Below are 24,301 nucleotides of genomic sequence, written 5' to 3' on the forward strand. Positions count from 1 at the left end.
TAGTATATATGGAATCCTTTGCATGCAAAGCATGTGGTACACCATTTGGAAGAATCAGAACAAGTGATCCCTGATCATACAGATCTATATTACAATTTGACAATAAAATAATATAAAATTCACACACATCCACCCACACGATACACTTTTTCACAGCTGATGTAGGATGGATTTATCAGACATAATCTATCAAGTATTGGGATGTGTAGTATGCTTCACATTTCTAGACTTGTTGGACCAAAGCAGATGCTACACTGCTTTGATCAAATGATCAAATTGGGCTATAGACTTGTGAAATTCCACCTTATCCATCCTCTCATGGTGTTCATTCCTTGTCTCTTAATCAAGTCAGTACATCTTCTTAATCAAGTCAGTACATCCTCAAACTGGGAATTTGTGTCGTTGTTGTTCAGAAGAGCAAATCAACATTCTACAAGGCAATTCTAAAAATAGGGGCAGCTCAAACAAAAAAATTATAACTGGATTCAGATCAGCACCAAATCGGGCACAAGTATAGCAGACAGTGTGCTCTTGCTTGATGCAAATTTTTGGGAAGTTTGGGCAAAGGGTTTTCATATAAAACTGTTTGCCCCATGCAGAAATATACAATCCTAAATGTCCTCAGATTTAAAATAACTCATATAAATTGAAAATATCAGTATTGTTTATCTTGGAAAAGAATGGTTGCCCTACTCAGGGTTGTTTTTTTTAATTTGAAAAGAATTCAGGTTGAAGGGCTGAAATATTGATCCTCAAAATAGGCCTTTCAAATGAGAAAAACAGTGACTTTGTTATAAACTGAGCATATGCGGAACAGGCTTGCCAGGCAGATGATACTATTTATAGTATGGGCAAAGGAGAATTACAGATCAACAAAAGTTCACAGCTTATTATGGAAGGAATGAAAAAATACAGGTTTGCTTTAAAGAAAGTAATGGAGTAAATTCTCCAGAAAGGGGAACATTTTGCCATGTTTTAGGAATTAGCATAACATTTTGTAAGGCATATTTGAAGTATTCTGCATTAAAAAAGCATAGAGCATTTGTATTTGTCCTAGCCCTGAGTGCTTTCAGTAAACATTATCTCAGGATTTCTAAGACACAAGATTTCAAAGGAGAAATCCGCTCCAGGTCTGAGGCAATCTGAACTTTTGAACCTGTCCATCAGGACCAATGGAATTTTTTACTCCTTCCTGTCCAAACAAGGATGTGTGCTCGCAAAGGTATTCTGTGTGTGCTTGTAAAAATATTTTTTAAAAGAATAGAGAACAAATATTCAGAAGCTCATTCACTTAAGTTGTGAATTTACTGTCCTTTGCTTTATGGTTGGTCTTACTCAATGTTAGCAGAGTTTTGGTTCCTATATCCTGTCACAGTCTCAAACATTAAACCTTATCACTGTAATTTAGTAATTTAAAACTTCCAAATATGTTATATACCATTAAGTCACCTTAATTCACATTTGTCATAAAACAGTCATGCCAGCTGCTTTGTGGTTGGGTGAGAAGTGGTTAACTGATGAAAAAACTATTCACCTTCTGGTATTTCCCTTCTTTGGTGTCACTTTGTGAATGGTAGTGAACATGAGAGGATATTCTGTAGTATATTTTGACTGCTGCCACTGGTGTTGACAACATTTGGGCTGCCCTTGATATGTGAAGTTTGGCATTCTTTTTCCTGCTGCAATGCAGGCATGATATTGTGCAGCAATATCAGGACATTTTCTGGAATTTTTAATGGTGGCTAAAGAAGCACAATGTCCAACATTCATAAACCAGAGGTTTTTTGACAAATTGAATCAATTATTATTACTGCATGATTTCCTCTCTTCTATGTGCTTTGTTTGACCATCAATATAAGGTGTTTGAGGGCAGATCCAGAAGTTTGTTTAACAGAAACAGATTTTAAAAGGCAGATGGTAAACTTACTTTTAGCTTTTTCACCAAATTCATGTATGCTCTTTTGTTTTCTTCAGATCCGACTTGAGATGCACTTGATAGGTCAGAGGCTAAGGTTCCATTGATCAGCACACTCAGCATGTCAAGCACAGTTGTGAATAATTCACTAAGAGTCCCCCCAAAAAAGGAAGACACTGCATTACACTCTTAAGACTGATCTTCCAGTTAAGCAAACACTTCACATTTCACTTTGAATTATACTATCCATGAGTGAGCATCTCAAAACATAAGACAAGTTTCCAGGAACAAAAAGCAGACACAATATTATCTCTGAGCTGAACCCCTTTTTCAGATGAAATGATGGTGAAATTTTAACTCTGCCTGCTCCTCTCCTTCACTAGGGGTCCTTTTCATAGGTTCCCAAGCCTGCAGGAATGTGCACCATTTCCCGTTTCATTTATCATGCTCCAAATAGGGAACAAATGAACACTGTCACTATCCCACCCATGAATTTTTTTCTTGGAGTTCTTTATTTGCCCTTGACTAAAGCCATAATTATGGGAAATCTATCTAGAAATAAATGTGGCAAAACTGAAACTAAATCCATAATCTATTCTAGTTTTAAACAGAGTAGACCCACTGAACCCGTGAGCTTTACATAAAAGTTGAAAAAAAAATCACTGAATGGGTCTTCTCTGGTTGGGACTAATCACTTAGCCTACAGCTCTAGTACTTCATCTTCTTTGGCCTTGTACATACCACTGTTCAGAATCTTAAAGGTCCTTATACATAATACTGTAGACATACTTATTGGTTTGTATATCAACTGTTCCCGATGTTATTATTTGAAGGAGCAAAAGTGCCCAGTCTGCAGTCCACTGTGTACTCCTTTGCACTGTGTCAAACATTCCACCCACCTAGAATAATATTTTAAAAAAACAACAGGAAGAAAGGCAGATTGAATGCACAACACTGTTATTTATCACTTATTCTACGACAGCATAAATTCCTAGTGCATCCCTGTTCTTTCCCTGAACAGTGCATCCTTCCTGTATCTATAAAGACCATGATACTGTAGTTCCTGACACGGTTCTGATATAGCCTTTCTTCTCATACCACATTCTCCTGTATGTCAGTGCAGGTGGCATGTTCCTGTAGTGTAGCCACTCCGTTGCTTTAAAGCTAAGGTATGCTCTACTCTGCAATAACCAGAAGCTCATATGTAAGGAAATGCTTGCCCCACACTGAAAATTAGTATTTTCAGTAATTATTTTCTCTCTTTTCTTAATTCCTTGGCAATATTTTTAACAACCATCCTCAACCTTGTTTTAACCATGGCCATAAACACAGATTGGGCATCTTTCAGTCTCGAGAAACGATGGTAACGTGCTCTGTATGGAGGATTTGGAACAGCATCTAGTGTGGCCGAGAAGGCCAATTCGAGAGTGACAATTCCTTCCACACTGAGGACAAATACAATCTGTCCCCTGTCCAGCTCCCTGATTTTGCTGGTTTTAGGACTGCCTCTTTGCATCGGCTTGCTGTACAAGTGTCTCTTCAACACAATATGAAAGAAATATAGACCAAACCAGCATTGCATAGGTCACATAACAAACCTTATAAATTTGTGTATAAAGAACTGCTTCCAGTCTGTGGTTCCCTTCAAATGTGCCAGGGGCCTCCAAGGGGGCCATATGGGCTCCATTGAGAATGGCTGCTTTAAACTATTAATAAATACTGTACAGTATTGTTAAGACTAATATTTCTTTGGCTCGTAAACAGATGTACTGTAACTACCATCTACCCTTGCTACCGAAGAATTTAAAACAACAACAAAAACAATAGATCAAATTCATGTTTAGAGAAGTCTTAATGCAAGATTCATTGAAGTCTCTCAGCAGTTGACCTGATCAAGAAATTTGACAACATTATAATTTCTTTGAGAGGTAAAGCTTGCTGCCAGTCTGTGAGCAACAAGGACTTCTCCCTTTTAAACTGCATTGCTGGTGTGTATTACATTTCATTCTATCCTAGTCAATTCTTGGGAATTACACTACCCTTTTGTCACAGAGGTGGGAGGATCTTTCCTGCCTATGGGTCAGATTGCAATTCAAGAAGTGTCTCAGAGGTCCTGTTCCAACAATAGCTGGAGCTAAAGAAATAAGATGGGTATAGAGAAAGTCCCGGTGCAAGTTTTCTGCACATCAAATCAGAATGCAGGTCTATTAAACAGCTCCCAAATCTTCAAATAGCGTTCTTTTACTACCTCTCATCACAAGCAAAAGATGAGGAATCTTCCCTGAGCTGCAATCCTGAGGGTGAAAGGCTTTAATAGTGACACAATAAATATTTGAATGATGTCACAAATGTCACATTGTTCAAGATTTACTTTGTCTCATTAAAGTAATTTTTTTGGCAAACATGAGGTACAGACATGCTAAGGGATAACAATATGTTTTAAAGAAAAAAAAATACTTCAGAGTGATAAACAACTATCCGTTACAAGTTGCTCTTATAACCTGAAAGAAAACACAACAAAAATTCTAATCAATTGACGTGCCTTTTCCTTACCAAATTAAGACGAAGCTGCAAGGCTTCATGCATCATTTGTCTAGCTTTGACATCATCCTGGTAACGTTCTTCCCTCCAGTTGCTCAATATCTAGGAATAAAAATATGATAATAATAATAATCTTAATATTAGAACTGCAAATTCATTATTAATGCTTTCTGATTCAGGACACTTTTAAATGTTTCTTTCCCTCAGCTCTTCTTGCCCACTGTAACTTATTCATACACCTACACAAAGTAATTCTGATAATTTTTTAAATTTTATTATGAAGCCACATTTTAATGTCACTATTATTATAATAATAATTTCTTGTGCAAATGACATCCTCACACTGCAGCTCCATAATGTACATATGGGCTCCTAAGTTATCTGTGAGAATAGTCAGTTCCCATTTTGTACATCCACAATTTTTTTTGTTTGATACACAAACAAGAGAAACCTTTGCATCAGATCTGATATAGGCAGTACTTCTTTAAGTAACTGGCCTTTCTTGTTCTGATTTTTTCATATTAGAAACAGATCGGAAAACTGCAAGGATGATAAGTTAAGAAATGTATTAGATCCAGATGAAAGGCTAGACAAAATGGAGGAAGGACTAAAGGCAGCCCAAGCAGAAATGGAAGAAGAGTATCAAGTAATGGAGTAGTTGGGGACTAGATCTAAAGCCAGCTTACATGGAGACATGTGATTATTACTGTTCGCATGTCTTTCCTATGCTACTGTGATGGTATGGGACCTGGTTCCTATTGTGTGGGTCTGTGATACTCCAGCAGTATCAAGTTGCAGTAGTCCTATGAGTAGGGCAAAACAGTAAGATTTCTTACCAGATTAACACAGTTTTCTCCTGGAATTTTGGTAAGGACAGGGAGTAATCACAGACTACAAAAAGTGGATACTCCCACCTCTGTTAACGGCTGAGGAAATTCACACTTGGTTCTTCCACCTAACCACTACTTAGATATTAGGATAAGTGGCAATCATGCTAGATCATTAAATGCTTCAATAATACTCTCAGATCTTAAACATATCAAGTAGCTATATTATTTCCCCTTTTTACTTTAATAGAATTTGTTTCTACTTAACATCCTGGCATGCACTTCCAATATAGTGATAGGGGTATTTTCAGGTTTCAGGTGATGATGCCTGTTTTTTTTTGTTTTTGCTTTGAGGTGACACACAGAAAAACTCTTTGCAAGCAGAAAACTAGCACAAAGGAAGCACACAGAGCTGTAAACCTTCCCCTTGGTGTGCTAAATTTTCCATGAGTTCAACAGGTATTGGACTTAAAAGAATAGTTCTATCATGTGGTAAACCGTCTTTGGAACAAAGGGAAGATTTAGAGTGGGTTTTCATGTGGAAAAACAAAATACTACTGAATATACATATGTTCCTGAGTTTGTCTCTAGTAGTTCCCTGAAATGAGGTGGTACTGAAAACCACTGCAGACCTGATTTACAGAATGAGCCATTTTGGAAGTAGTAAGTGCTGTATCCCTGATTATAATCCAAAAACATTTATTATTTTCCTTAAACTGAAAAAAAGTGGGAGAGGTAATTTAAAAAAGAAAAACAATAAACTTCCTATATTTCTCTTTGTTTATTTTTCTGAAACTGACAGGAATAGCCTTTCCATCTAGGTTTCCCATCTGTCTGGGTCCATTAGTATAATTGATATTTGTCAGATGCAGAGCACAGAATTATCTGCTTATTTTTACCTGATTAACTTGATTTTGTAGAGATGTTAGAAGCCCTTCTCGCTGCTCATCCTGTCCCTTAAGGCAAGTAAGTACCAAAGAAAGGAAAGGTTGCTGACTCAAAAGAGACATGCTTCAAAAGAGGCAGAGACAAGATTGAATTAGTAGTGTTATTCTGATTCTTCCTGTCTCCAATCCCTTCCCTTTGCCTACTCTTTCTCTAGAAAGGGTTTCGGCACATACGCTTTATTCCTGTTTTAGTAAGAAGCTTGCAAGCTCCAAGCAAAACATTACGCCACAGATTTTCAAACCAAGCCATTCCCAAGAAATCTTCTGGGAACTCTTCCATGGGAAGAGCAACTATAGCTGCCCAAGATGCAGCATTTGTCTCAAGCTGAGATGGTTCATGGAGCATAATTCTACTAAAGGTTACTAGTCATGATAGCTATATGCAAATTCCAGGTTTCACAGGTAATCCATGAGCTGCTGCTGGGGAACAACAGTAGAAGAATGGCTGCAGCTTTCATATTCTGCTTTTGGGCTTCTCAGAGGCATCTAATAGAAAACTATGGAAAACAGAATGCAGGGTGGGATATATCTATCAGAGCTATTCTTATATTATTTTGGCAGACAAGCTTCTCCAGAAGACTTATTGCTGTCATTACCAATCATCCTTCTCAATCAGCAGTCTCAGGAGTTCTGCAAAATGTTATTTAAGTACTTGCTATATGCATTGTTCAAAGGCATCCAAGGAGCCTTTGAAACATTCAGGGATTGCCTGGCAAACAAATCAACGTGGAAAGGATTCTAAAGTTCAACGACCTTCAGATTAGGCCAATGGTTAATTATTGGCCAAAACATAAATAGAAATGTGTGATTGTTTTTTCCTGACAGTTTCTTCAGCCATAACAAAATATGGCAAAGAACCATATGCCTCTCGTTCCTATTTCATACATGTACTGCTCATAACCTCTTGTCTATTGAGGTAACCAAGCTTTTCCCATGTCAGGATCTCCCACGGGTCAGAAGGAGAGGTTCAAGCTTTCCTTCAAACAATCTCAAGGAGTATAAAATGCTTCTTTTCTAAGCTCCGCATTTTATGTGGCTCTTCAACAGCAGTTGTTAAATGTAAGCCAAAGCAGTGTCCAATGCTCTCATCCTCTTAATGGGAAGCATTAGGCCATGGAATCCTGGGACATCCATCAGAGACTGTTTTCCAGTCTTGCAAAATATGTGAAGTACAAATATTTTGACAACTAAGAACTAATGTAGATTAATATCCATTAAGTTAAACAAAAAGTGGGATTTTCAGCCATGAAGTGGGATATGCACAGTAAAAGAAAGAAAAGAAGGGAAAAATAGATATGTATATATTTTGAAGAATGTTTTTGAATTTAGACAAACAAATTGATGCAAAGAATTTGAAATACCATCGTACTCTCCAGCCAATTCTCATGGCTTCTGTTCTAATGTGTGCATTTACAAACACATCTGAGTGTGTCAGACTACCCATCATTTCTCAATAACTAATCCAAGCCAACATCTATTTCAACAAAGAGTACACTTCCTTTTTCAAATGACCAATAGATTGGCTGCAGTGTTGATGCTCTATAAAAACACTATAAACACTAAAAGAAGTAATTGATTCATTTGTAACAAACCCTAGTAAAACAATAGGCATGTTAAAAGCAGGCAAACTTTTATTAAGAAAGAAGGAAATTTTTTGAATACATTCGAAGTACATCCTTCATTTCCCAGAAAAAACTATCTTAGAACAGATTAGAGGTTGTGATACTATAAATCTTCATAACATATAGCCTCTGTTTGCAAAATCAGATTAGCTTTAGTTGCTGTAATCTGGGAGAAAACCAAACAAACAAATCCCAGGGTCTGTACATCAAACAGTGGCTAAAATCCTGTGATTATGTCACAACTAGAGTAGGCCCATTGGATCAATAGGGATTTGTTGAGTCTCTGGTACGTTCCGTTGATTCAAGGATGTATTCTAACTGTGACATACTACTGGACTTCAGCCATTTTCTGTTTACAGCACAATAGTTATTTCTACCTCTTTTGTTTTTGCCTGTCTCTCTCCTTCTTTGAAGATGATCCCAAATGTTGGCCCTTCTCTAGCTCTTCTCCTGCAGCTTTCAAGACTCTCCCTTGGACAGAGGTAGGCAGCTTTGCAATGAGGGGAGCCACCAGCCAAACACCTTGTCGTTCAGAAGAACTGGAAGCATGAAACATACAAGACATTGCAAGCACAGCATTGTTCAATAGTTTCACTATTATCTTTGACAATAATATGAGATGTCAATATAAGCCTTCCTGAAATGAGGCAGATAATTTTAAGTGAGGAAAATTCTAATTAGATCAGAAAAAAAATTGAAACAGCTTTGCCTCAGATCATTTGGCATAAATGAGTCAGGAGCTGAAGCTCAACATCCCAACGCAAATTTCTGTCTGTTCTCTGATGGAGCTCCAGTACAGCAGAAATTCTCATTCACTTCAACTGCAGAACTTTTGTCAATACTCCTTGCTGTACACATAGGGACCTGTCATGGGAATGGAAAGTCTCATATGCAGAAGAACTCTGTGCATGGAATGGAGCTTCTATGCTCAGAACAAATCACTGGACTGGGAGACTTTGTGCTTGAAGCACTGCTTGAAATTAACTCTGTTAATTATGATTAAAACACATCAAACAGCTTTGCCTCTCTCTTTATCCTTCCTGCAAAAACCAGACAAACACACAAATTTATGATTACCTGTTCAGACTGATTACATTACCTTAGGAATGTCTTTTTACTGTTCTGTCTCGTAATATGTGTGTCAGCATTTCCAACAGAGTTTGGATTGAAGAGGCCTATACCAGAGTTAGAAGAGTTATTGTTTAGATCAGCGGATTGCTGAAACACTTCTATTGTCGCCTTTGCAATATTATCCAACAAGCTGTTCATTTCAGCCACAGACCCAGAACCCTACAGTGAAACATAAGTAAACTAGCGCATTCATGATTTGTTTGTTCATAACTAAATTAATTTTTAATATACTAGATTGAATTTTTGTAAGTATCCAAGGAAATACTCACAGGCTCCTTCATACACTGTTTGATCACCAACTGGAGTTCCAACCATGACTGTCGGAGAGTCCACTGGTCTAGATTCTGTGCCAAAAAAGGGGGGGGGGGAGATAATTTTTTTCTTAATGTTTTTCACAAGAATGATTTCTCCTCTAAATACCTCAGGTACTCTCATTCTCTTTATATGTGCCTTTTTTTCAGTCTTGCTGCCCATTTATGGATCACTGTGGATTGGATTGGATTGGATTGGGCTGGGTTGCATTGAGTTGCATTGCATTGGACTGTGTTGGATTGTGTTGGATTGGATTGGACTCCATGGGGAGGGGAAAGTTTTCTTAATACTCTTGATCAATTTGCAGGATCACTCAACATATGCCAACATGGTCATGCTGGCATTTTTCTCCCACTATATTAGTATCCAATAATGCTACAGGGAAAGAAATGAACAACAAGGGGTTCACACAAACCTCCACCTGTGTGACAATAATATGTCATGTGAATATGGGGCTGCAGCACATACTAGCCCTGCCAGCCATGCATTCAGTATGTATGAGAAGTGGCCCTGAGAATACACCAGGTTACACGTGTCTCCACAAAATGGGAGAATCCCAACTGGCTGAGGACACACACACACACACACACACACACACACACAGAGAGAGAGAGAGAGAGAGAGAATTTTGTATTATGTTAGTGTGATGTATAGAATCCTTTTTGTGTCCTGCCACAACATGCATTTGTGTTAAGAGGGGGTGGGGCCAGTGAGTGTGAATCCCAATCTTCCCAACACACACACACACACACACACCATACTTTAGCAAAGAACTATATATAAAAACATGGGCAAAGAATCATATTACCTTTGTAACTGAATTCAACTACTGTTAATAATAACCCTATTTTTCAGAACCAGAATGTCTACTTGATGGAAAAAAAAAAGAGGGACAAGACCAGCAGAACTAAAAATAAAACACGACGCTTGCTCTCAATATCTATAAGTGATTACCTGAAGAATCCGCTTGATGTGCTGCCTTTGGGGGTTATCACCCTCTGGACATTCTTTAACACCATGAGGATAACAGATAAGCTGCAACAACTTCTGTGCTTGTTTGTTGGACAGAACTGGATCCAGGATAAGATCTTTGTCAGTACACAGCCTTTCAGGTTCTTTCAAGCAATGCTCTCCCACCCATTCCTATCAAAGAGTTAAGAATTATAACAAATGGTTAATATTTAGCAAAGTCACTGTCTTGATTTTTAATTCATAATTTTTAAAATGTTTTTAAAGACATTTGCCAGGAAAAAGTTCCTACTGCATGCACTATAAATCAATTGTTTGACTTTAATGTAAATTAAGACAACTTCACTGTGGGAAAAACAGTTACCAAGAAGAATCAATATTCACACAAAATGCCATAGAGTCATAAAAGTTTAAAGTTCAGTTGTCATTTTATATTTTTCGTTTTTGTCCTTTTAGAAAAATATATTTTTAAAGTTGAAAGCAAATATTCCATTTTTCTAAGAGACTATCCTCTTATGGAATAAAACTGGGTGCATAAGTGCCCTTTTATCACTCTAAAAGGAACTGACCTTTTTGAATATTCAAAAAAAATGTATGAATCTCTTAAAAGCCCTTGGGAAGCATCTGTAGATGTTACCACAGTCTCCAGTCTCCCCTCACTGAGACAAAGACACTCACCTTCAAGCAAGCAAATAGAGAAGCAGAGGCTGAAGGCCTCTTTTGAATTTGGGAGTATATGATCCCAAGTCCGCAAATGCTGTTCTCCCTGAAGGCCACAACACTGCATGCAGCATCACTACAGATCTAAAGATGCTGAGTCCAAGTTCAATGGCCCATGCCTATTCCTTTGGCAAGAATAATTTCTCACCAAAGCCACTTTTGCCTTCATTCTACTTCAGAATTGCTGCTGAAAAGATCTGATAAAAAGAAGCAAGAGACGGTAGCTCACAGGACTATAGCCAAGAGTGCTGTTCTCTGGCTCAGATCACACTATGTTCAGATGAGTGTTTGCCTTTATCCTGCTGCTCTCAAGCATTTGCTTAAGGTACTCAGGTTTCCAAGTGTCCATGACTGAATGACCCTGAAGAAAATCACAACACTGAGCACCAAACTCAGTGAAATAGGGGAGTTCCAGCTTTAGCCACAGAATGGCAGTCAATTCAAGAGGAACCTCAGGACATAAGGAAGATAAGCACAGTGGCTTGAAAAAAAATCCCACTGAGCATGTCCATCGCTCTAGACCAGTGGTTCCCAATCCTGGGTGTTCCTGAACTGCAGCTCTCAGAAAACTTGACCAGCACATTAGAAGTGAAAGCTTTTGACAGTTTTAGTCCAGGAACACCTGGGGACACAAGATTGGGAACCTCTGAATGTTTCTGTGTGGCTGCAAATCCTGCATCAGGGAACAACATATGGTACTGTTGAGCATTGGATCTTTTATGGGAAATCAACTGCAGCTCTCTTGATTTTACAATAGCTTTCTAGGCAAAAATGCAATCACCTGGCAGGCCCAGAGCAACACCAGGCATTCTTGGTGGGAGGGGCAGAAAAGCAAAGACTGGCTGCTTTGCTGCACGTAGTCTTTACTTGCTGCAAAATTAATCTGAACCAGGCATGGCTAAAAGGGAAAAAATATGTTTGCTCAATTAAAGAGAATGAACACAGACTTAATTTCAGGAGTCATGGGATATTGCTAATTTCATGGCTTCAAGGTAAGGGGAAGTTTGTTTGTTTTTAAGCTTTGCACTCAAGACCAAGGAAGTTAATTCTAAAATTAGCAGCTCCATATTTTGTAGGGTTTTAAAATGGCTTGGCTAGTTTGCACATGTGTGCATCACATGAACCTCATTCTTCACTTTTGATTCCTCACTCAGCCATTCTTAGTGAATGATTAACAAACCTATGGGAAATGGACAGAAGGCTCTGCCAACTCTCTGCTATTTATTTATCAAAGTTAATACACTGATATCCTGGTACCAAATTTAATACATTAATATCTTTTCTTCAAGATTATCTCTTGGTGATCTTTGTTTTACTTCAAGCACTCAAGATGGTGTGCATGCTTACAACATTATTATCCTTACAACAAGACAGGTGATGCTAACAAACATTTGGCAATTGTCCCCAAATCATCTGGTGGGCTTCACAGTTGACCAGGGATTTGAACCTATGTACACCTGTGTGGTGGAGAGCTTAAACTGTTGGCCTGGGAGACTTAGTTTCAATTTCCATGAAAGTCATTGGGTACATTTGGGTCAATCATACTCTCAGTGTAACCTACCTCATAAGGTTATTGTGAGGTAAGATATAATAAATGTTTGTATAATGAATGCAATGGAGTATTTAAGCACAAGAGGAGAACCTGTTGAAACAATAGTTGGTCACTATGAGATTATTCAGTGTTGAACAAAACCAGAGACAAACACATTTCTAGAAAGTTAAATCTACACATGCCCAAATAAGGGAAAACAAAGAGCTATGTTACCTGCTGACATATACTTCTTAGTACATATCTAGCATATTCACTAAGACTAGCAGTTTCTATGGAGATAGGTTTTCCACATGATTTCAATGAATGTGAGGAAGCATCCCATAAATCGTCCTCATTGAGGTCACTCAGTAATCTTCGCACTGAGTAATCTGATTTTTTCAAGGTAGGGATGCTGCTGCTTCCAATTTCAGCATCACCTACAGAAAAGAAGCAGCATATTAAAACAACAGAGCACAACAGTCCATTTAAAACCTTTTCAGTCCATCTTACATTAAAAAAAATTCTAAGCGCATAATTGAGCACTTTTTAGGGCACAATCATATTCAGGAATTCAAGCCCTATTCAGTTGAAAAGGATTAATCTTAACTAGAGATGGGCACGAATTAAACAACAAATCAGCAAATTCATTCAAAAGTTGCTAATTTGTTGATTTGTATACACCCAAATCAATGCTCCTGAGAAATACAAATCAATTGATTTGTCAATTTGTTTGGCTACAACCAAACCCCAACCACAACCAAGAGACACCAAAATTGTAAAAATCTTCCCCTGACTCCCCTATACAAAGGCTCTAAGTTTGGTGAAGACTGGGTTTCCCCAGGCCAGCTGCTAAAGGGCACATTCATGGGGGGAACCCACTTCGTACGTGTATAACTTGATTTTGATTGAGGTACCAGAGGGAACTTTCGGGGGAGGAGTCCCTGTGGGTGCATAACTAGCATGTCTAAAACCCAATCTTCACCAAATTTGGAGAGACTGTACAGGAGAGTAAGGAGAAGCTTCTCTGTGATTTTGGTGTCCTTAGGTGCCTAGAGGGAGCTTTCTTGGGGAGTCCTCTTTGTTGGTGTATAACTCGGATGTCCGAAACCCAATTTTCACCAAAACTGCAGAGCTTGTAGAGGAGAATCTGGGGAAGTTTACCTGCAAATGTAATGTCTATAGGGGCTAGGGGGGCATTTTATAGGGTTTTAAAGTAAAAAGAAAGATAAATTGATTCATCAGTTCATCAGAAAAAAATAATAAATTCATAATTCATCAACCTTGATGAGTCACAAATCAAAATGAATCACCAGTTTTCTGATTCATGTCCATCTCTAATTTTAACCTATGAATAGAGGAAGCAAGCTAGCTCTCGTCCCTTTCTAGTTCTTGCAAGTGGAGAGCTAAATATGAAAAAGAAATTTTTAACCCTGGGGCTTCTCCATGCATTCAGAAACATGCATTCAGACGAGTAGTCCAGATAGGCGGGGTATAAATCAAATAGATAGATAGATAGATAGATAGATAGATAGATAGATAGATAGATAGATAGATAGATAGATAGATAGATAGAGAGATAGAGAGAGAGAGAGAGAGAGAGAGAGAGAGAGAGAGAGAGAGAGAGAGAGAGATAAATAAGGTGAAAGTTGGGTTTCCAAACATTTAGGGACCCACCGCTTCTCTCTTCTTTCCATTTAGCTCTCCACTCAGAAGATATATGGCAGAAAAGGAAGGACTAGTCTTCCCCTTTCACACATGGGTACAGATTATTCTGTCATGGAAAGAATTTGACCAGGGAGTAAGTCTCATTGATGTATATGATTTAATAGATATCATTTAATGAAAAAAGTAAAGTGTGAACTTACCAAGCATAAGTATTGCTTTCAGAACGGCAAACACAGCACCAACCTCTATGCTGTTGTGAGCAGCACTTAAGAGGTGACGATCACAAGATGATCGAATTCCTGGGAAAGATTTCCCTGAACAAGAAGAACATGGGAAATTTTACATTATTTAGAAACAAGAAAACAGAACATAAAACGTATCCACAAGCAGAATTATTCCTCATCCTTCACATCACAGCAATGATTTAATTGTCTAGTAAAATGGCACCTATAACACAATTTCAGCCGAAGTTGAAGTGAAGTGAAGTGTCAATCAGGACTGGGCATTACTGAAGCAATCCAGTGCATCAGCAACATCCAAATCTACCTCTAAAATTTTCAGATGCCAAAAGGTGCTTTTGGATTTTCTTCATTTCCATTTAGCAGTTGCTAAAGACAAAAATAGATTGTGATGCAGTCATTATGAATAGGACTTGCCTTTAAGCAAGGAAACAAGGAAAAGATAAGAGCATGCCATGGTTCAAAACTAGTTGTCCCATGGATACAGTGGGTCTACTCTAGTTAGGATTATTGTTAAATTTAGATCTAATTATTCTACATCTGCCCATTTTGCTACAACATATGGGGACCTTAGGGGTGTGCTCTGTCATGTTTTTGGACTGCAATCTAAAGAATTCCCCAAGAATTCCATATATTGAAGCCCAGAAACCAAAAACAACAACTCTCCAGTAACAAGCCATTGGCTTTCAAGCCATTGGCTTCTGCAGCTTTGCTTCCTGTTGTTGATTAGGTTTTGGATTTTTTAAAAGTAAACTCCTGAAGTATTGCCTGGGACTTATAGAACTTGCTGCCTAGTAGGCTGTGTAGAGAGCACCTTTCAACGAACTATAATTCCCAAGAAGCACCAGGGCACCATGGGGGTGGGTGGGGTGGAAGTCTGTAGATTTGGGCACTTCTGGGCTACAATTCCTGGCATTATTTCAGAATTCTTGAAGAATTCCAGGAACTGCGGTTCCAGCACATGAGTGAATGCAGCCCTTGTGACCTTCCACAGACTTGTTTAAATATGTAAACTTGTGTCTCACAAATTACTGTTTTACATCAAAATGGCACGCCTACTCCCCTTTGCCAAGGCATGTTTTGGACTCGGCATTATCACACTCCTCTGAAGATTTCAAATTGAACTTTGTCACATATTTAAAAGTTACATTTATATCTTGCTTTTCCTCCAGTTAGCTCACATTCTTCTCATAACAACCTTATGGGGTAGATCAAACTGAGAGAGAAATGGGCCAAAATTAACCAGTTAATTTCTTGGCTCCATGGGAAATTAAATCACATCTCCCCAGCCCTGATCCAGCTCTTTAGCCAGTACACCATACTGGCTCTGAAATGCAAGTACAAAGAAGAAGACTGGAAAATGGATCTGGAGTGCTTACCAGTCGTTAGCAGGGAAATCTCAGGTGTTTGGAAGAGGTGCAACAACAGTCTGCATGTCATCCTTGCCCCAGGCTCCGCATCTGGGTCTCCACAGGCTATGGAAGAGGAGTGCTACAAATATTATCTTACAGTAGGAAAGCAACATTGAATTATCAGCATTCCAATCATAACAAATTCTTGTTTGTGTGAACTTATCCTGAAATGGGCAACATCCAGAGGCTGAGGGGCCACACCACACAAGCCCACAATTGGCCCTCAGAGGTTCATATTCATCTTCCACACACCAAAAACAATCCCCTGGTCCTGCCATTCTCCACAATCTTTTTTCCTTTTTTAGAACACACTTACAACCTCCAGAGGATATTGGAGGGAAATTCTCCGGTTCCCCCCCCCCAATTCTTTAAGCTGTTTTAGTTCTAGAAAAGGCCTTTAATCAAAACTAGACATTATCTGAAATAACTTCAAGTTTGGAGAGAAGACACCTCCACCCAGTCCTTAAACAATTCAAGGGAGATCAAAAACCTGAACTGTCTAGAAGGGGCAAGTGGGATTTAATTTTTTGTCTTTAAATAATTTAGGTGGAGTTAGTGGAGCAGGAGGCTGTTTTGGGGTGTGGAGGCCATAACTGGGCCCTTGGGAACCTGTGACTCACACTTTTACAGCTAATCCAGCCCTAGTTTCATCTATAACATTTTCCCAAGTAAAAATAGAAAATTGTATTCTAAATAACAAATGAAAACATATATGAAAACATTTCATGCAGCTAATCCATGCAAAAATAATGTATTATTTGAGGGATGTTTCCATCAAATATATTTCATAAATTCTACTGTGCTATTTTACTTTTTCCTGATATGAAACTAAAAATAGAGTAAGTTATTCTTTAATTTGCTGAACATATTCAGTAGATCAAATAGACTGTGGGAAAAATAGAACTATGAAAAATATGATAATGGGTAAAGGAAAGTCTGCAAAGCAAGTGAAGAGTTTTGGAGGAGGAATAAAGAACTGTTATAAGAAAAACAGAACTAGCTGTGGGAAGGGAAAACAAAGAAGAAAGCTAGGAATGACAAGCATGAATATATGTCGGACTTTAAGAGAAAGAGGAAAAGTAAACATTCTGCAGAAAGAATCTATTCGCAATGATCTAGAGAAAAGATCACAAGAATGCAGGACATTTTGAAAAGAGAATGATGTAGTTCTATCAGAGTGTGGGAAGATGAGTACAACCAACTGCTTCGAAATATGCTGGCAAGAAAGCAAATGCAGTTATTTTTGAGCGTGGGCAATAGAAACAGACAAATTAGTAATAGAAAAGATGTCGTAGATTTAAGAAATTCAGTTTTAAAAGTTGGCTTCTGCTTTGGTGTGAATGGGTAGTGGGGGTAAAAAGTAATCATAGCATTACTTGCCTCTCCCAAATCTTTCTCCAGGACAATCATATATGAAAGACACATATCTATGCTTTAAAAAAAAAAACACAAGAAACCAGGAAATGGCTTCACATTCTTTATTGTTTGTATGAGTGAAGTTTTCCAGCCTGAAGGACCAAAGGGAGTCATCCTGACGTTGTGACCAACTTACCTGCAGTAAGTAAAGATGGAAGTGCAACATGCTGGACTACATCCTCAAGGAAGAAACACTGACGGGCTATGAGGATAGCAACGAAGGTAGCTAATGAATCATGGAATGAGAGATCGCTCACCTTAAAAGGAAAACAGTGGTATCATTTTTCTTCAAGCTAACTGATCCCAGGGAAACAGAGCAGACCACATTATATGGATCGAATATTTTGATTGAAATAAAATCTCAAAAACCTGCTGCTTCTGTTTCTAAAATCTAGCCATTAAATAAATCAAAGAAAATTCCCTCACTATGAAGTATTAGTACAGTACTAACTAAATAAACCATGTGGGAGAAAGAGGAGTGGGGGAGGGAATAAAGACAGGGTGGATGCATTACATGAGCCTTTGATACATCTACACTTTCTACTTTTCACATCCTTCTACATTAAAAACTGCCTTATGTCAGAGTGGGGAATATGTCGTCTTCCTAACACCGTTGCACTGCAGTTCTCATCAGCTCCAACCAACATAGTCAACAGTAAGGCATGGGAGTTGCAATTCAGCAGCAGCTAGAAGGCCAGATGTCCCCCTTTCCTATTGCCAGTCATCTAGCCCAATATCAGATAGACTGACTGGAAGCAACTGTCCACAGTTTGAGAGAGGAGTCCTTTCTAGACCTAAATGGACATCAGAAAGCAAGTAAGGGGGCCTTTGCATGTGATTACTACTGGTACAGTTCTTCCCACATTTCTGCTTTTACATCTGACCTACCAAGCCAAAGCATACCCTTTGCTCTGTGAACTACATGGGGATGGCAATGAAGACAAATGGAGCAGTTCTGTCCTCACTCTGTGTCTCCTAATAGCCAAGGGAACCACAGCTCAGGTTTCCAACAGAGCAAGAGTCATCAACACAGTTGCTACTGAAATGAGATTGTTTCCTTTTTGCTATAGTGAAACAACTTCAATTCAGTGTGGCAGTACACAGAACTTTAGCTAAGTTACACTGGCAAGAGGGAGACATGTTAGGGCATTCACATTTTCAGAATCAAAGGTAGAAAGACCAGTTCAGATGGGTTCTAGTATCATCTGTCCATATTATCAGGATAATGCATTGCCCTAAATTAGGAAGGTTTTACATAAGGAATAAAACTGACTTCTGTTCATAACTGAGAAGACACGGACATTTTAATGATTTTTCCTCTCTCGTTAATTCTTCACCTTTCAAGATGAAACAATATTTAAATATCCACTATGATGAAAGTAAAACTTTTTTCCCGTGATCATTCCAAAAGACAAAGTAAAAACATAAGTCACTATCTATTTTTAATAACATTTTCAGAACTCACATCCACACTGCAGAGGAGGTCATTAAATCCCCAGACATGGTTTGAAGAGCAGCAAAGGGCTTTTAAGACGCCTAACCATTCTGAACTCAGCACTGTACAGCACGCGGTTAACTCTGCACACAAGTTGGCAATGTCATTAATCCTAGAAGACAAAAGGAAAACAATAATTGATGCTAACTGAAGAGGAATGGGGTCCACATTACAGCCTGGACCCCACTGATGGGGGAGAAATATATACAGAAAAATTACCATTACCGTCACCAATAAATAAATAATAACATTACAGCAGCCAAAGATCTGTTCAGTGGTCTACAATTGGTGCGTCAAGAAGAGCCATGACATAACAGACATTCCATTTTTTTAATTAGGTGTTTTTTTAAACACCTGAAATTCCAAGTTATTCTGATATATGAACATGGGTGTTTTTTTAAGGAGAACGATGGATTAAAAATATTTTAAATAAATAAATAAAATTAAATAATATATGGCAGGCATGGGCAAATCTAGAGAGAGAGGGGGAGGTACCCATTTCTAATTTTTTCCACATCTCTAGACCTCCATGGGCCACATCTTTTTATGAAGATCGCTACCGATTTTCCAAAAAAATACTTTTTTGTTATGTATTGTTAAATTGCTTATGATTCATGGCAAACCTTTGAAATAATAATCCTCCACAGGTCCTTATTTTTTAAAAGTATATAAGCTTTTCTGTGAGGTATACACACACATGAAGGGATCTGAGTGCGTCAGGGAAAGCAGTGACATTAGAAGGCTAGATTCTGTTACAAATCTAGACTCCGAGCAGAGTCATCCAGGTGAAAAGGTAAGACATTCGAATAAGATCCACCTGTCCTCTTCAGGAATTTACAGTTGTATAAGCAGGAGAGAACTGAAAGTTCCAACAGTAATAGGATGGAGAAATTCTAAAAAAATATGCTATTGAGTGGCAGCAACAATAATGGGAAGTGACACTGACAGAAGATTACTGTGAACTGTTCGGCATGCCTTGAATAGCTTTCCATGATGCCAGCAGTCCTTGCTAACAAACCATGCTCTCTTACCATGTGCCTCCCCATTTTTCCAGTGCTTTCCTCTGCAGCTGAGTGGTGGCTGAAAGTGACAGCTGGTGCTCATAAAAGGCTATTATAATAACTGCATGCTATTAAATCATTTCTGATTTATGGCAACCCATTTTAGGGTTTTCTAGGTAGAGATTACCTAGGCTTACCATTGCTTTTGGTGGCATCTTGCAATTCTGCAGCTTGCCCAAGGACACACTGACTGGCTCTTCCCCCTGGACGCACAGTGGGGAACTCCCAACCTCTTGTCTCCACAGCCGGATACCTAACTCACTGAACTATCCAACACTGCCTAGAAATACTGTCATCTGTGGATAAATACATAATCCTAGTGCCCAGCTTCCCTTGCAGTAAAGCTGTCCCTGAACACATGAACCCAGATCTCAAACAAAATCTGCAGAAGTCCACCATACCAGCACTCCTTCCCAAGGTTAAATTTAGATTAAGCGGCTGAGTTACTCAAGTCATGTCTTGAGTTCTCATGAGGAAAAAAAAATCACAGCAAGACCCTGATATGTTTCCAGGACGGTTTTGATATGGATATAATATTTCATGAGGCAAGTTGGAGGAATCTCACTCATCATTTCAAAGGAGTAGTCTCATGGAAGCTACTGCATCTGTGAATTCATGATGAAAACATACGTGATGCACTCTCTATTTGATTGGGCACACATAGGTAAGTAACTATTGATGCCATTTCATACCATAAGTATTTTGGAAATGCTAATGGAAGCCTAGTAATAGACTATAAACAAGGTGGAAACTTAAAGCAGTTTTTGCTTAGGCAACCTTAAGACAATATTTTTGACTTTTCCTTATCAGTTATAAAACACAATTTGTAGACATACATTCCATCCTGGGGATGTGACCAAGTGAAATAACACTAAGAAACCTAAGATAGAAATTGGAACTACCAATACCAATGAAGACAAGAAGCGGAAATGAAGGAAAGAAGCAACTGAAACTACACATTCTTAAAATCAGCTTCATTTTTGCTGTTTCACCTTACCTTCCTGCATCTTGATGACCCATGCACACATTCATCAGTGCATTGCACACAAAGCTATAGCGACTAGGTGCATTGTCACTCAGTATCTTGCCCAACACTGAATAGTTGAGGCTGCGGATAGGATTCTCTATAAAATCCAACATAAATTCTGGATCCCATAACAAGTTGGAGTTTGAAGGCTGCACATTGCTGTAGATGGTCTGTTTTACTTTTGAACAGGCACTACTGAATATAAAAGAGAGAGTAGGGAAAACCAGGAAAGATTAGAAAAAACAAACCAGCCCTTTTAATTTCCAGTATACTGAAATATTAGAAACAAGAAACTGAATTTAAACAATCTATCTGGTTATTACATATTCTGAATTATTCAGCCTAAATAATCAAAATAACAAGAACAACAAAACACTAGTTTGCAAAATTAACTTCTGAATGATCTCTCCAAAGGAGTAACTATATAGTTATCAATACAGACATCAAGGAATCATTTTGCTGTGAAAGGGAAGGTTCACCTTATAACCATAATTGTGTGCCATTCCTCCTTTGTGACATTAAACAGAACAGAATATTTAAACAAAAATCTAGTCAAGGACAGCTACTCCTCTAGTTTCTTCCTCCACATTTTGTAGGAGAAAATTATCAGCAACACAAAGCAGGAATTTCTTAGAAGAGCCATATTGGCCAGAATTTGCCTCCAAACAGATATCAGGATAACTGAAATGTCCCATTACTACTACACGGTATCTCTGAAATCCTTGCAATTTGTTTTTCAAAGGTTTCCTCTGCATCTTCATCTTGATTGGGCAGTCAAAGGTAGACTTGAACTGCCATATTATTATTTTTGTTTTCCCCTGATTATATTAATCCAGATGCTCTTGATGGGACAACCAATTTGTTTTTGGCATATTTATTTAATTTATTTAAAATATTTTATCCTACCTTTGTTCTTAAAAGGATCCAAGGGGACATATATTGCAACTCCATCTCCCTTTCTATTCTTTTTGAACAATTTATATAATTTTTGTATTCCAGTCATTGTTCTCTTCTCAGCATTCCCCTCTTCTGCTTTGTCTTGCAGTTCTTCCACCTCCAGTACCTCCCTTGGCTGCTACTGCTCAAGAGGTCTGTTTATGTACTCTTCAACTTCTCTTACAGCCTTAAGTAGAATTGTCTCTTCTCTCCATAATCCTTCTTACGTTTTTACTTTCTTTTGTTCGTCTACGAGTGCCTTTCCTCTGTCTTGTCTGCCTTGAAGAATGCTGGGAAGGTCCACTATTATAAAAACTCTTCCTTTGTTTCCTTGGTCTCACCTTTCCTTTCCTTTTTTCCTCCAGTAGATCCTTTCCTTACTACTTTTCCTCTATCAAACACCTGTTAGCTTTCCCTGTTCACTAACTCTGGATGCTCGCTCCCTGGGGTCTGTCTCAGTTTTATACCTCTTTTGTGCTTGGTAGGAGTCAGCAAACAGAAATATCATACTAAGTAATGTAATAAAATTCACAATTATGTCTAAAATCCACATAAAAGAAAACCAGACATAATTAAAAAAATTTTGCAGAAATTTATTTAATTTGTTTAGTTGTTTTACTTTTACGCCACCTTTCTCCTGATTCAAGGTACTTCACAAATTAATTCAAATTAATTAGTCTAAAAATAGAATAAATTACAAGTTTAAAATAAGAATTAAGCATACAATGGAAATTAAAATGTAAATATTTAAATATTTAACAGTTTCAAAAACACACTTAAAAGGAACATATGCCCAACATCTAGAATGGACTCAGTTTGTCCACTTTGTTTTTAAAAGCCTGCCATAAAAGGCAGGTCTTTAACTGTCACTGAAGGAATAAAAGGGAGTTGGGCCAACTTAGCCCCCCTGGGGGAGGGCATCCCATAAGCTGGGACCAGACTCTCTTTTGCATTTTTGTCAAACACACCTCTGTGGGCAACAAGGCCTCCCCCTTCAGATAGTTTGGACCAAAACCATATACAGTGGATCCTTGACTTATAGACGGCTTGACTTACAGACTTTTTGAGTTACAGACTTCTCTGGCCACAAAATTTAGGTTTGACTTGCAGACTGAGATTTGACTTACAGACCAGAAAAAACCCAAAATGGAACAAAAATGGCCTGTTACGGGATTAATCGGTTTTCAATGCACTGTAGGTCAATGGAGACTTGACTTACAGACTTTTTGACTTGAGAACCGCCTTCCAATACGGATTAAGTTCTCAAGCCAAGACCCCACTGTACAGAATGAAATAGCAGGACAGAATGAGCTCCCAAAATTCCAAGCCAAATTAAAACACAACATAATAAAAATATGTGCGTCAGTAAATATCCATTAAAAGGAATCTCTGGCAGCCCTGTCAAAATAAATTCAATTCTGAGAAATAAGGTCTCTTTGTCCATGCCCTAAAACTCTCTGAGTCTTAAAAAGGGCCTGATTGTTTCTTGCAATAATTATCAGATGACAGTTCTACAAACATACTCTATCAAGTGTTTATTCTAAAGCCTGGATACAGCTGGGTAAATCAGAGTGCATCCAATTTCGGGGGATGACTCTAATCTCCTGCTCACAAACACAAATCAGTGTGTTTTGCTATGTTCTTCCCCTTTGCACTTCAACACATTTTGTAAACTCAAGCAGGGAGATTAAGCACTGCAGCAATGCCAAAGCTTCAAGTGCCATAATGATATAGTCTGGGTGAAACTAGTGATGTGGTACTGGTGCTTCACTACATAATGATACAGTTCCATAATTATCACAGAAGCAACCGACATCACTGTTGCCTACAGAAAAAAGACTCTCTTATCTATAGCAAAGAAAGAATACCCTATAGAAGCACTCCACAGCACTGAGAGAAACTTAATATGATAGAAAGAAAACAGACTTATTTATAGGACTAATGAGACTTTGTGGCCTTTGACACCAAATGACTGGAGGCAAGAAGTAGTAAATCTATATTGATGGAGGATATGCCTGGATTGTCAGCCAGGTGAACTAAAGCGTAACCACAGAAGCAGCTGTGCAGGTGTAATTTCTGCTACTGCAGATACATGAGGGGAATGGGTACCTAAGATTCCTATTCATTTGTTAAAAACCTTAGAATTATATCTAGACAAAGTTAGTCACACTCAGATCTCACTGAATGTGAAAAGTTTATTTTATCGGCCTCTAAGTACAATGTAGACTGGATCCAGGCTCTTTTATATATAGCCATTTCTCAAAGTAGCTAACCTAAACTACAAGCAACTGAAATTTGTGTGACTGCCAATACTGCATTGTGAATATTAATGTGGGGGAAAATGGAAGGCAGCAGGAAAAGAGGAAGACCAAATTTGAGATGGATTGTCTTAATGAAAGAAGCCAAGGTTCTGAGTTTACAGTCGACAATGGGTCCTAGAGATCATTAATTCAGAGGATCACTGTAGGTTATCAATGCCTTGATAGCACAGGAAAACAACAACATACACTGGCACCTATGTACGATGGAAAATCA

General features: G+C 38.3%; 1 protein-coding gene across 7 annotated transcripts in view; it reads right to left on the reverse strand.

The window, feature by feature from the left end:
• Window positions 1-24,301, reverse strand: part of MED12L (mediator complex subunit 12L) — a 205,302-nt gene that overhangs the window by 24,219 nt on the left and 156,782 nt on the right. For 5 of the 7 annotated variants that reach the window (XR_013542948.1, XM_072996076.2, XM_078389115.1 and 2 more), the window contains 14 exons: window positions 20,801-21,025; window positions 18,713-18,854; window positions 17,384-17,504; window positions 15,799-15,894; window positions 14,381-14,494; window positions 12,750-12,952; window positions 10,250-10,438; window positions 9,253-9,327; window positions 8,952-9,142; window positions 8,230-8,391; window positions 6,183-6,294; window positions 4,469-4,558; window positions 2,705-2,814; window positions 1,928-2,063 (listed from right to left, as the gene is read on the reverse strand). Coding sequence is in view for 6 of the 7 variants with exons in the window: in XM_072996076.2 (XP_072852177.2) it covers window positions 1,928-2,063; window positions 2,705-2,814; window positions 4,469-4,558; window positions 6,183-6,294; window positions 8,230-8,391; window positions 8,952-9,142; window positions 9,253-9,327; window positions 10,250-10,438; window positions 12,750-12,952; window positions 14,381-14,494; window positions 15,799-15,894; window positions 17,384-17,504; window positions 18,713-18,854; window positions 20,801-21,025 (1,966 nt within the window). In the remaining variant the exon portion in view is untranslated. The remainder of the gene's footprint in view (window positions 1-1,927; window positions 2,064-2,704; window positions 2,815-4,468; window positions 4,559-6,182; window positions 6,295-8,229; window positions 8,392-8,951; window positions 9,143-9,252; window positions 9,328-10,249; window positions 10,439-12,749; window positions 12,953-14,380; window positions 14,495-15,798; window positions 15,895-17,383; window positions 17,505-18,712; window positions 18,855-20,800; window positions 21,026-24,301) is intronic. The other 2 variants (XM_072996075.2, XM_078389113.1) reach the window with 1 other exon arrangement.

This window comes from Pogona vitticeps, chromosome 3 (assembly GCF_051106095.1).
Source record: "Pogona vitticeps strain Pit_001003342236 chromosome 3, PviZW2.1, whole genome shotgun sequence".
Lineage (NCBI taxonomy): Eukaryota > Metazoa > Chordata > Lepidosauria > Squamata > Agamidae > Pogona > Pogona vitticeps.